The following is a 14,540-nucleotide window of genomic DNA, read 5'->3' on the forward strand; positions in this document are numbered from 1 at the left end:
CAAGTTATGGGTTGATGCTTTTAATTTACTAATAATCAAAAGAAATTAATAATTTCTTTTAATTTATGTAATAATTTCTTTAATTTTAATTTATTAAAAGAAATTAACGACACTGCATCTCTCTGTAAATCCACGTCATTCACACGATTTTTTTTTGTTCAAAATTAAGGCTCCAATGTACAGTCAGCCGAAGGTTTCATGTACTTCCCATGACCCACCAAAATATTGTCATACCCAAATGGTGGGGCCTGTGCCCCACGTTGGGAATAACGGTCCTTAGACCTAATTTTACAATGCGATTGAAAGTTTGTCGGTTAAGAGAAAAGTGGCCAAACTTATCGAAAAACTTTATCTACAATTTTCCCCAAAACTAAGGCCGTACCCAGAGGGGGGGCTAGGAAGGTTTGTCCCCCCCCACCCGAAATGTTTGTCTGACTCGTAAAAACGTAAGAAAATGGATATAAACAAATTTTGTATGCGTTTTTTAAGTTTTTTTGTGTAACCCCCCCCCCCCCAAATTTTTTTTATACAACCCCTCCGAAAAAAACCCTGGGTACAGCCTTGCCCAAAACGGTGGACATATTGAATGGCGCCATGAGCGCGAAGTCGACGAAACCTTAAGCCTCGATAACACGATGAACGATGCATGACGATACTGGATAAGCCATTTGGGGGGGGGGGGTAGGTCATAGAGTCCTAAAGGGAGGGCGCATATAGCTTTTCAGAGGGTATTGAATTTATCACTCCCCCTTTTCTGGCTACAGGAATATGGCAATCCAATGCTAAGCAAACAGAGAAACAACAGCCACTTTAGAAACATATCATCAGGTCAAAGAAACTTGGGAATTTTAAGGTAAGTTTAAAAAGGGCTGTTGTGAGGTGGGCTTTTGAATTAAGGGCTCTTTTTCTCTCAGAAAGAAGAAAGAAAATCCATTAGGAGTGGCAGATAAAACGAGGGTCCGAAATAATTGGCAAGACCCCTATTCATGGGTGTGGGGATGCTAATGTACGTGTAATCATTTGATGTGTGATTGTGAAACGATTGCGGCATTAAAAGATAGCATCTTTGGGCGTAACCTTTGGTAGTGCAGTGGATTTATCCCTACTTGGCGGTATTGGGGCCAAGGTTCAATACCAGCTAGCACAAGGTTGAGAACGGGCTCGCTACACGCCCCTTTAAAAAATACCCGGCAACTCAAACGTCAACGATTGTCGATACACTACATACCATCAATCTTATTTAATCCTTTTATCTTTGTTTGTGTGAAATATGGTGGAGACTGGTCGATAAGTGTGACTAGTGAATGTTATGATGGCTACTGCAGCTGCCTCAGGTAGTAATAACTGACTCTTTGGGCGTAACCTGTGTTAGTGCAATTAATTAAAAAACTTTCCACAAAATAAGCTTTTCAAAGAAAAGTAAAGAACTCCATTAAACCAAAAATGAGCAAAAATAAAGTAAAATCTTCGACCAAGCATATATCTACCACAAATCAACATAAATAAATAAATGCCACCGAACACGAATATAAATTAATACAAACAATTGAATCAAGCCCGAAGCAAGCAGTACTTAACATGAGTAGGACTCAAAATTCCTTTGCCTTCCCCAGGGCAGAACATAATTTGCACTTTACTGAAAAAAATATGTATGTTTTTACTTTTATAACTTTGATAAATAAAATACTATTAACATTTTTATTAACAAATATCAGTATATGTATATTAAACTGACAATGCACATTCCATTTGTGTTTTTCAGTGCAAATTATATTCTGGCCTTGGGAAGGCATAGGGGTTTTGAGCCCTACTCATGTTAATTTTTGCTTGTTTTGAGTTTGACTTGGTTATTTATTGTAATTTCTGTTCATTTTGGGTTTCATTTATTTATTGATGACTTACAACCCCTGTCCTGAGGGCTGTGAGGGGGTTGTCATCCTCACGGACCTAATTTTCAGAACTTTCTACTACGTTGAACAAAACAGCTATCTGAAAATTTTGATTGGATGTGTTTGGGGCAATGATGGGCGTGAGAGGGGTATTAGTTACCCTCCAATCACTTTCAAATATTAAAATGGGCACTAGCCCTCTCAATTTCCAATTGAATGAACCCCTTTTGAAGTTTTTACGAAAACTCTATCATTAAAAACCTTATATGCCCCAAGGACATAACTTACAACCTTTGCCCTAGGGACTTTGAGGTGTTTGTCATCCCTCAATACATAATTTCCAGATCTTTCAACTACGTTCAACATAATGGCTATCTCTAAACTTTGATTGAACATGTTTGGGAAAATGGTGGGCGTGAGAGGGGGGTTGATTACTCTCCACTCACTTCGACTGTTAAAAAGGGCAATTTTAATTTCCAATCAAATGAGCCCCTTTTGAAATTTCTACAACAACTTTCTATATAAACCTTACATGCCCCCAGGGCATAACTTTCAACCCTTGCACTGAGGGCTCTGATGGGGCCTGTCAAGACCTAATTTCCAAAACTTTCAACTGGGTTGAATAAAATGGCAATCTAAAAATTTTGATTGGATGTGTTTGGGGAAAAAGTGGGTGTGAGAGGGGGGTTATTTGCCCTCAAATCACTTTCGACTATTAAAAAGGGCACTAGCCCTTTGAATTTCCAATCAAATGAACCCTTTTTGAAGTTTCTACGACGACGCGTTCTATATAAACCGAATATACCCTCAGGGCATAACTTACAACCTTTGCCCTAAGGGCTGTGGGGGAGTGTCCTTCTCAAAAACATAATTTCTATCTGGAAATCCACAACACTGAACAAAATGGATATCTAAAAATTTTGATAGGATGTGTTTGGGGAAAAGGTGGGCGAGAGAGGGGGGCTAGTTGCCCTCAAATCACTTTCGACTATTAAAAAGGGCACTAGACCTTTCAATTTTAAATTGAATGAGCCCTTTTTCAAGTTTCTACGACAAAGATTTCAATAAAAACTTATATACCCCCTGGGCATAACTTATATCCCTTGCCCTGAAGACTGTGGGGGGGAGTGTCCTGCTGAAAGGTATAATTTCCTGAACTAACTGCTTGGCACAAATTGTCTATCTCAAAATTTTGATTGGATGTGTTTGGGGAAATGGTGGGCGTGGGAGGGGTGTTAGTTGCCTTCCAATTACTTTTGGCACAAGTCATTTCAATTTCTAATCGAAAGAGCCCTTTTTGAAGTTTCTACGACAACGCGTTCTATAAAAAACTTTATATGCCCCCAGGGCATAACTTACAACCCTTGACCTGAGGGCTGTGAGGGGTTTGCCCTCAAAGACCTAATTTACAGAACTTAAAACTATGTTGAATAATGTGGCTATCTCAAATTTTGATTGGATGTGTTTGGGGGAATGATGGGTGTGGGGGGGGGGGCTAGTTGCCCTCCAATCACTTTCGACTATTAAAAAGGGAACTAGCCCTTTGAATTTCCATGCGAATGAGAATTCATTGAAGTTTCAACGACAATGCCTTTTATAAAAAACTTACATACTCACAGGGCGTAACTTAAAACCTTTTCCCTGATGGTTGTGGGGGAGTGGCATCTTCAAAAACATATTTTCTATCTGGAAATCAACTACGCTGAACAAAATGGTTATCTCAAAATTTTGATTGGATGTGTTTGGGGGAATGAAGGGCGTGGGGGGGGGGGTAGTTGCACTCAAATCACTTTTGACTATTAAAAAGGGTACTAGCCCTTTGAATGTCCAATCGAATTAGCCTCTTTTGAAGTTTCTACGACGACACCTTCTATAAAAACCTTAGATGCCCCCAGGGCATAGATAAAAACCCTTACTTGCCCTCAGGGTTGTGGGAGAGTGTCTTCCTCAGAAACATAATTTCTATATTGAAATAAACTACCCTTAACAAAATGTCTATCTGAAAATCGTTATTGGATGTGTTGTGGGGACTGATGGGTGGTGGGGGGGGGGGGCCTAGATGCCATCCAATCACTTTCGACTATTAAAAAGGGTACTAGCCCTTTGAATTTCCAGTCGAATAAACTTTTATTGAAGTTTCTACGACAACGCCTTCTTTAAAAACCTTATTTACCCCTAGGGCATAACTTAAAACCCTTGCCCTGAGGGATGTGGGGGAGTGTCCTCCTCAAAAACATATTTTCTATCAGGAAATCAACTACACTCAACAAAATGGCTATCTCAAAATTTTGATCAGATGTGTTTGGGGGAATGATGGGCGTGGGGGGGGGGGGGTAGTTTCACTCAAATCACTTTCGACTATTAAAAAGGGCACTAGCCCTTTGAATTTCCAGTCGAATGAACTTTTATTGAAGTTTCTACGACATCGCCTTCTTTAAAAATCTTATATGCCTCCAGGGCATAACTTAGCACATGTCTCCTGATGGTTGTGGGGGATTTTCTTGCTCAAAAACATATTATCTACCGTGAAATCAACTATACTGAACAAAATGGTTATCTCAAAATTTTGATTGAATGTGCCTGGGAGCCGGAAGGGCGTGGGGGGGGGGAGGGAGTTGCCCTCCAATAACTTTCGACTATTAAAAAGGGTACTAGCCCTTTGAATTTCCAATCGAATGAGACTTTGTTGAAGTTTATATGACAACGCCTTCTTTAAAAACCTTAAATGCCCCCAGGGCACAATTTAAACCCATTGCCTGAGGGTTGTAGGGGAGTGTCCTCCTCAAAAAAATATTTTGTATCTTGAAATTAACTACCCTGAACAAAATGGCTATCTCAAAATTTTAATTGGATGTGTTTGAGGGAATGATGGGAGTGGTGGGTGGGGGGGGCTAGCTGTCCTTCAATCTCTTTCAACTATTGAAAAGGTCGCGAGCCCTTTGAATTTCCAGTCGAATAAGCTTTTATTGAAGTTTCTACGACAACGCCTTCTTTAAAAATCTTATATACCCCTAGGGCATAAGTTAAAACCCTTGCCTTGAGGGATGTGGGGGAGTGTCCTCCTCAAAAACATATTTTCTATCTGAAAATCAACTACGCTGAACAAAATGGCTATCTCAAAATTTTGATTGGATGTGTTTGGGGGATGACAGGCGTGGGGGGGGGGGGGTAGTTGCACACAAAACACATTCGACTATTAAAAAGGGTACAAGCCCTTTGAATGTCCAATCGAATGAGCCTGTTTTGAAGTTTCTACGACAACGCCTTCTATAAAAACCTTATATGCCCCCAGGGCATGACTTAAAACCCTTGCCCTGAGGGTTGTGGGGGATTGTCCTCCTCAAAAACATATTTTCTATCTGGAAATCAATCATGCTGAACAAAACGGCTATCTCAAAATTTTGATTGGATGTTTTTGGGGGAATGATGGGTATGGGGGGTGGGGCTAGTTGCCCTCCAATCACTTTCGAATATTAAAAAGGGCACTAGCCACTCCAATTTCAAATCGAATGAGCCCTGTTTGAAGTTTCTACGACGACTCCTTCGATACGAAGTGCCCGGGTATGGAGAGAGAGAAAAAAAAAAACACATTGTGCCCACATCGTTCTTTATTTAGGCAGCGCTAGCGCGCTGCCTATGATGGATTTATTCCTGCTTGGCGCTACGAGGTCCAAGGTTCAATACCAGCTAGAACAAGGTTGAGAACGGGGTTGCTACCTAACCCTGTAAAAAAGACCCGGTAACTGAAACGTCGACGATTTTCGATGCCCTACACACCATCAATCTTCTTTAATCTTTTTATCTTTGTTTTTGGGAGATATGATGAAGACTGATCGATAAGTGTGACTGATATTGAATATTACGACGGTTACTGCAGCTACACGTAGGCAACTTCAAACTAGGCAGCTACATCATATGTGAATGATTGTACTTGCAATTTAATGTCTTTTGGGACAGGGGCTCAAATTCTTATGTCCTCAATCCTTTGCCTTGATATAGGGTTAGTGGTGTGACTCCACAAACTCAGCTGCTGGGAGTCTGGGGAGCTAATGGTTAAATCAATTCCCATGTAACATTTGAGTTTAGATGTTAGGTAATACAATTTTTAGCCAGTGTTTTAGTATAGCCAGGTAGGTTTTTTAGCCAGTGTAGATGCCAGGTTACGCACCTGAAGAAGTTCCATAAGGTAAGTACCAATCAGCTTGAAAATTGCAAGGCATTGCAGACTAGTTCAAATAGAACGGGATATTAATAAGAACTGGATCTTTGGAGATTCAACATAGGAAGATAAGGCATAAGAAGCTGCAATATACTAGCTCCTATGATAGTGTACGCAGCACCTGGCGACTTCATACAAAATGAGAAAATTTCAAAGAAGATTAAACATTTGATAATATAGATCAGTATTGATCAGTATTGATCAGTATCCCAATAGAATTAAACCTGAAATTTATCTGTAAGTACAAATTAAACGACATTCTTTACTTTCAAAAAATATTTGTAGTCAAAATCCAGCAAAATAGACCTAGTTTATTGCTACTACTACTAACAACTCATTGAAGCACCAAGCCAACTGAGGCCGATACAGCTGGGCACACTCCTATTAATACACTAGCGCCACCAGTTTATGTGGCACAGCACCAGCAGTATCACTACTGACGTTACTAGCGTATAGTATCTTGGCCTACGGTCTCTCGTGGACTATTTCACCACCGGTATTCGTAATCTAGCGGTACCAGAGTCAGTCCTGATGCTACTAGTGTAAGTGACGCGGCCCACGGTAGATTTCAACGAGTTCTTCCCTTGGTGATACGTGCGATGAGCTTGCCACAGCTATAACCAGTATGGGTACAACAAGTATACTACCTGTGGGGGAGTACGTGCCACACTATTTGGCCCACCAATAATTTGTGTGTAAATATCTCCTTGTAGGGTATCGGGCCCTCCAATATGTATTACCAATCACGGTAACTCCAAGCAATCTTCTTAACCCTACTAGGATTCTAGGAAAATAATCAATAACAACAGTAGAAATACACCTCACTTTTATTACCAATGTCTCAAATCCAACACTATCTCGATGAAATCTAAAGAGGAACTAACGAAAAAACGTACATACAGAAAAGAGGTCAGCTCTCCTCCTTTGCCAACAGGTGATGACGTGGGCCATGAAGCCAATGGAACCCCAAAGTACCTTCAACCATAAATTATAAATCAACGGCAAAATTTAGCCAGCCTGTGAGAAGATTAAAACAGATCTTCAGTACAAGTAATTTATTCCCTTTAGCGAAATTATTGCCCTTAAACCACCACTGAGAACAGGCTAACCTCTACGAGAGTTTACGAGTAAATAAAAATTACATTATAGGTAAATCTATGCGTAAGAGAAAAGAAACATTTATCTAATAATAAGGGGCACGGGCAACAACTCCTCCTCTATTCTAAGCCTCCCTCTTTATACCCTTCCAAGAAGTTCTAATTTTCCTTAAATACTTTTTTCAGCCTTCTCCCACCACATTCGGGGACGACCTATTTTTCGTTTGGCCCTAGATCGTTGGCCGAAAAAGACAATCTTTGGCAATCTGTCATTCTTCATCTGCAGAACGCATCCTAGTCATCTAAACCTTTCTCATATTATAGCTTTAGAACGCGGGATGGAACCACATTTTTCGTACAGCTTACTATTTGAAATACAGTAAGTGAGACGGGTACCCAAAAAATACGTAGTCAATTCCTCTGGAAAACATCTAACACATCATCCTCCGTCTTTTAAAAGCCCTTGTAAGTTAATCAGATTAGTTGGCGTTCATGGGCGTAGGGAGGGGGGGGGGGGGCAGCTGCGCCCCCCAAGACCTTCAAATTTACATTAGATATGGCTGGAAAAGCAGATGGTTTGGAAAAAGCAGGTGATAAAACTCCATCACACTATCGACTGCCCCCCCCCCCTAGACAATATGTTGCCTCATGCTGGCTACGCCCATGTTGGCTTTCATATGGTAGGCCTATTGAATAAAAATTCTGCTTTCTTTACCCTCCCCCCCCTCCCTATATTTTAAAGTACCCGAAAAGACAAATATACAGCGCTGAGTCTCCAAAAGACAAAGCTCAAACGCTAGTTCTTACTTGCTACAGTTAAGCTCAAACCAAAGCGCATGGGTAAATTAACAGAGTGGAAGTTAATGTTCTAAAGTGCTCTTGTATACTAAACACTTTTGTGTACTTATACTTTTTTATATAATTAAAAAAAAAAAAAAAACTTATTGCCGGAATGCACAGGAAAATAATGAATGTCCACTGCGTTGTGGTATTTGCTATTGCATAAAAATGTCAACGAACGGCCCTGATCCCTCTCATTACCGAACCAAAAACATGTCGAACCATGTCGGCAAAAACATCAACGCCATTTGATGCGCAAGAAGCTCATTTACTTTTTAATTATTTTTATTATTTTGGTAGAAGCATTGCCTGTTGTATTTTTTTTTTGTAAGACGCTTACTATTTTTGAAATTGCCACCTCTCTCTTGTGCAAGGAACTTCTGGACCTTATCTAGTTCCTCCATTTGTGAATAATTGGCAGCCTCTTCCTGAAAAAGATGAGTAATTAACAAATCGACTTCAATACTTTCGAAAAAATCCAAAAAAGATACGTTCTGCTAACTATAGTGGTTACTTGCTCTCAAAGGCTTTTCGTTTCCTATGAATATTTGACGAACTTAACCTATATCTTTAAGAAAAATCCAATTTAATTTTTTTTAGACTTCTGAGTTTTTCATCATTTGGAAAAAGTCACAACATGCGAAAAAGATATTGCCGGGAAGCAATACATTTTGATTATAGATTGAAGAGCAAAGGAAAGGCAATGGGAGACCACGGAATCACATGGGGAGGAAAACTCTCCTGGACTAAGATTACGCTGATGATTTAAGCATCCTAGATGAAAATGTGGGCAAAATGAATGAACTTCAAGAGGTTTTGAGAGTTCAGGGTGCAAGAATAGGTTTGAAAATTAATGTTAAGAAGACTAAGTCACTAAGGCTAGGAATAAGCGAAGATGAAAAGGTGCGTTGGGTAGCGAAAAGATTGATCAGATGGGCAGCTTCAATTACCTTCATAGTATTATTAGTAAAGACGGTGGGAGCAGTGAAGATGTTAAAAGTAGAAAAGCCAAGGCCTAGGGTGTTTTTTCACAGTTAAAAAAAAGTTTGGAAGAATAGGAAGATAAGTCTGACAACCAAGATTAGAATATTCGAAGCTACAGTGATGACAGTGGTCAAATATGGATTTTAAGCATGGGCGCTCCGAAAGGCGGATGAAGATTTGCTAGATGTTTTCCAGAGAAATTGCCTAGGATTGTTCTGGGTACTCGGCTGACTGACCGCATTTCAAACAGTAGGCTGCACAAAACAAGTGATTCAATCCTGCCTTCAAGGGCTATAATGAGAGAAAGGTTGACATGGTTAGGGCAGGTTCTGCGGATGAAAGATGACAGATTGCCGAAGATTGTCCTTTTCGGCCAACCGTCTAGGACTAAAGGGAAAGCAGGTCGTTCACGGTTCGAGCGGGAGAATTTCGTAAAGAAAGATTTAAGGGAAATGGGAACTTCCTGGGAAGGTATAAAGAGGGAGGCTTTGAATAGATTAGGATGGAAGAGGAGCGTCCGTAGCTGTGTTGGCCTGGTGCTTGGTGTTGCGGTGAGTTTTTAGTAGTAGTAGTACTCGGTCAAATTTTCTTAATTGTGTAGTGAATATACGTGAGTCCCAAAACTACTCTGCAAATGTAAAAGTTATATGAAATGAAAGCCTGAGAGGAAGCCTGAAGTATTATTTTCAGCTTTGCCTATGATTTTTTTCCCATTTGTCTTAGCACTGCTCACGGAGATATTTTGTTGCTGATAAAGTTTTCACCTTTGATAAATTCCTAACTAGTAAACAATGAACGAAAGCCAAGCATTTGACTATCTTATTATTATTATTTTTACATTATAGCCTTCAACGAAGTTGCAATTGCTAAACAAAAAGTTTAATAAACAACTTGAACCTTAGAAAGATAAGTAAACAAAAAGGAAGGAGAAAGATGGAAAGAGAAAAGGAGATATGTTGAAAGTGATAAGGATAGAAAGGGGAAACAAAGAGAGAGAAGGAAAATATGAGAGAAGAAAGAGAGGAAAAAATAGACGGAACGAGTGAATGATAGAGAGAGAGAGAGGTCTCGATGAACTATGTGAGCGTTTCCATAAGTATATTTCAAGCCGGTAGAGCTCAAAGCCCATCCCTCCCCCTTTTCAGACATACAAGCCTGAGTAGCTTACTATGTCTGTGTTTTCTTCACTGAAATCTTCCAAAGTGCAAACAATAAAGACGACTCCACGATTATTGAAGATTTAGGTTATTTGCGGATAATTTCAAGTTTCAGGCTTTAAAAATTTAGCTGCAAAACATTAAAAAGATATCTCGTTTGATACAAAACCCTAACCTAACAAAATAAACTTCACAAATTTTTGTACTGTAGTTAATACCATAAGACAGTGGTTCTCAAACTATGGTACGCGTACCTCTTGGGGGTACACAAAAAATTTTAGGAGGTACGCGGCCGACCAGAAAAAAAAAAAAAAATAAACAACCCTTTAACTCCAGGACTGACAATTTTATTTATATTTAAGCTATAGTTTACTTCTGAGAAATTATCAGAAATTAACATGAGAAGGGCTGACCAGGGCCGGATAAAGGGCGATTAGAACGATTGAGCCCAATCAGGCCTCGCGTTTGAATGGTGGACAATTCCAGTGGAGAGAGATCATTTTCCAGGCTAAAACCCAATAAAAACTATCTGATGCCAACAATGAATCAGGAAAGATTAAACAGTTTAACAATTATGTCGATTGAAATTGAGAATGCAAAGAAATTAGATTTTCAGAGTTTGAGAAGAATTTATAGAACAAAACTTAGAAGCACGTAAATTCATTCATTCATATTCGGGGATGTAAATTTCAAATGGCATTTTCAGCAGTTTCATAACATCTAGAGGACAAAAATGTGAATAAACGTAAATTCAAAATGAGGACAAAAGCGTAAGCTCAAAATGAGCAACCTGGACCATCAAATGAGACAAGATAAAGAGAACAACCTGAGAGATGCAAAAAAGTTAAAGTATGAGAGAAATAGGCTTTCAAAATAGTGTTCTTGCTACACATCTTAGAATTCATACTTGTAAAAAGCAATTTAAGTGTGACACATGCAAGCGAGGTTTTAGTGAGAATAGCGACTTCACTAAATACATGAGGATCCACGCCAGTGAGAAGCCATTCAAGTGTGACATCTGTAAGCGAGGTTTCAGTCAGAAAGGCAACCTCACTAGACATATGAGGATCCACACCAGTGAAAAGCCATTCAAGTGTGTCATATGTAAACGAGGTTTTAGTCAGAATTACAGCCTTACTAAACACATAAGGATCCACACCGGTGATAATCCATTCAAGTGTGAAATACGTAAACGAGGTTTTAGTCAGAATTACAGCCTCGCTAAACACATAAGGATCCACACCGATGAAAAACCATACAAGTGTAGTATATGTAAACGAGGTTTCATTCAAAAGAGCGACCTCAGTAGACACTATAGAATCCACATCGGTGAAAGGCAGTTCCACTGTGACATATGTAAGCGAGGTTTTAGTCAGAATTACAGCCTCACTAAGCACATAAGGACCCACACCGGTCAGAACATAATTTGCGCTTTACTGAAAAAATATAAATGTTTTTACTTTTATAACTTTATTAAATCAGATGTTGATTACTAAATATCAGTATATGTGTATTAAACTGACAATGTACATTCATTTGTATTTTTTTCAGTAAAGTGCAAATTATGTTCTGGCCTTGGGAAGGCATAGGGGTTTTGAGCCCTACTCATGTTAATTTCTACTCGTTTTCAGTTTGACTCAGTTATGTATTGTAATTTCTGTTTGTTTTGGGTTTCATTTATTTATCGATGCTGATTTGTGGTAGTTTCACGCTTGGTAGATTATTTGGTATTATTTTTGCTCATTTTTGGTTTAATGAAGTTCTTCACTTTTCTTTGAAAAACTTATTTTGTGGAACAAGTTTTTTAAATTAATTTCTGTTCGTTTTATATTGACATAGTTTTTTCAGAAAAAAAGAAAATAATTATTTAAATCTTTTTATTTTTTTAAGACTTTACAGTTTGGCCTGCTATTTGTGTGCTGGAAAAATATTTTCAGCAATTTTTAAGAACATACACCCTTTTAAAAATAAGGACACAAATAGTAGTGTTTAATTTAGTTTCATACCTCCTCTAGTTGACCTGAAATAGAAAACTTGATACCATTCACAAAAAAAATCTGTTTACTTTCTTTGATAGCTTGGATACACTTGCGCTATTTTGATTCTGTTAAATATTAAGAGCATAAGTAGCCCCGAAAATTTTGAACATTATATCCTCAGTCCTTCTTGGGATACTGCTGAAATGCCTTGTTGGAAAGTAGCATTAACACAGTGTATTTTGATGTGATCTTAAGGCAACATTTAGCTTTTAAACATAACAGGCAAATGAGAGGGTGGGTATGGGATGGAGGTTAATTGCCCTCCTATTGCTTTCAACTATTAAAATGGGTACTAGTAACTTCTATTTTCAATCAAACGAGCTCTTTTTGGAGTTCTCACGACAACTCCTTCGATACGAAGTGCCCTCGTCTAAACGAATGAGCCGTTTTTGAGTTTCTACGACAACCCTTTCTGTAAAAACTTTAAATGCCCCAAGGGCATAACTTATAACCCTTGTCCTGGAGGCTGTGAGGGGATTTTCATCTGCAAAGACCTAGGGCTTCAAACTACTTGAAATGCACCGCTCGACTCAAAATTACGATCGGCTGTGCTAGATAAACTGGTGGGTATGAGAGAACGCTTGGCGGCTCTCTCATCACATTGGACAATTACATATGGAACTAGCCCTTTTTGTATCCAAGCGAAGGTGCCCTGTTGATTTGTCAACAACAACGGTCTCTATAAAAACCTTATATGTCCCCCGGGCATAACTTATAACCCTTGCCCAGAGCGCTGAGGGGGGGGGGGCGAGGGAAGTTGTCATCCTCAGACCTAATTTTCAGAACTTTCAACTACGTTGATGAAAATTGCTATCTCAAACGTCTAAGTGGATGTGTTTGGGGAAATCGTTGGCTGCACAGGGGGGTCAGTGGCCCCCTAACCACTTTCGACTAATAAAAAAGCCTCCGGTCGTATCAACTTCCAGTCGGATGAGCCCTTTTTTGAGTTTCTACGACCACGCCTTCAATAGAAGCCTTATATGCCCCAGGGAACAACTTATGAACGTCGCCCTGATGGCTGTGAGGGGGGTGTGATCTTCAAAACCATAATTTCTAGAACTTCCAACTACGTTGAACATAATAGCTGTGTAAAAATTTTGTTTGGATGTGTTTGGGGACTTGGTTAGCGTGAGAGGGGGGTTACTTATCATCCAATCACTTTCGACTATTAAAAAGGAGACTCACCGTTTCAATTTCCAATCGAATGATTCCTGTTTGAAGTTTCTACGACAACACTTTCTATAAAAAAAAAAAAACTGATATGTCCCAAGGGCATAACTTACAACCCTTGCCCTGAGGGCTGTGGGGGGGGGAGTGTCATCCAAAAAGATGTAATTTCCGGACCTTTCAACTACTTTGAACAAAATAGCTATCTCAAAATTTTGATTGAATGTGTTTGGAGAAATGGTGGACGTGGAAGGGGTGTTAGTTGCCTTCCAATCACTTTCGACTATTAAAAAGGGCAATAGCCATTTCAATTTCCAATCAAATGAGCCCTTTTTGAAGTTTCAACGACAATAATTTCTATAAAAAACCTTATATGCACCCAAGGCACAAAACACAACTATGGCCCTGAGGGCTGTGTGGGGACGGGGGTTTGTCACCCTAAAAGACAAAAGGTCTAGAACTGCCACCAGTTTCGAACAAAATGGTTATATTAAAATTTTTATGGGATGTGTCGGGGGGAAAGGTAGGCGTGAGAGGGGGGTTAGTTGCCCTCCAATCGCTTTCAACTATTAAAAAGAGTACTAGCCCTTTGAATTTCCAATCGAAAGAACCTTTTTTGATGTTTGTAAGACAACACTTTCTATAAAAACCTTATATGCCCCAAGGCAATAACTTACAACACTTGCCCTGAGGGCTGTGGGGGAGTGCCCTCCTCAAAAACATAATTTCTATCTGAGAATTAACTACCGTGAACAAAATGGCATTCTGAAAATTTTGATTGGATGTGTTTGGGGAAACGGTGGGCGTGGAAGGGGTGTTAGTTGCCTTCCAATCACTTTCGACTATTTAAAAGACCACAAGCCACTCGAATTTCCAATCTAATAAGCCCTTTTTGAAGTTTCTACGACAACTCCTTCGATACGAAGTACCCTGGTCTAAAACCAACAAAAATAAATAATACATTGTGCCAACATCATTCTTTACTTAGGCAGCACTATTGCGCTGCCTATGATAGCGACCTCATTAGACACATGAGAATCCACACCGGTGAAAAGCCATTTTAGTATGACAAATGCAAAAAAAAAATGTTTTCACTGAATGGTTATCTCGCGATAACCATTCAGTGAAAACAAAGGAATATGAAATGT

General features: G+C 39.3%; 1 protein-coding gene across 1 annotated transcript in view; it reads right to left on the reverse strand.

Annotated features, from left to right (window-relative positions):
* The window catches only part of LOC148951802 (nitric oxide synthase-interacting protein homolog), a 59,445-nt gene that overhangs the window by 24,054 nt on the left and 20,851 nt on the right, over nucleotides 1-14,540 (reverse strand). The window contains exon 4 of the mRNA XM_089089336.1: nucleotides 8,386-8,473. Coding sequence (XP_088945462.1) covers nucleotides 8,386-8,473 — 88 coding nt within the window. The remainder of the gene's footprint in view (nucleotides 1-8,385; nucleotides 8,474-14,540) is intronic.

Source organism: Artemia sp. Qi Xiang Cuo, chromosome 5, assembly GCF_049724085.1.
Source record: "Artemia sp. Qi Xiang Cuo chromosome 5, ASM4972408v1, whole genome shotgun sequence".
In the NCBI taxonomy this organism is placed as follows: Eukaryota; Metazoa; Arthropoda; class Branchiopoda; order Anostraca; family Artemiidae; genus Artemia; species Artemia sp. Qi Xiang Cuo.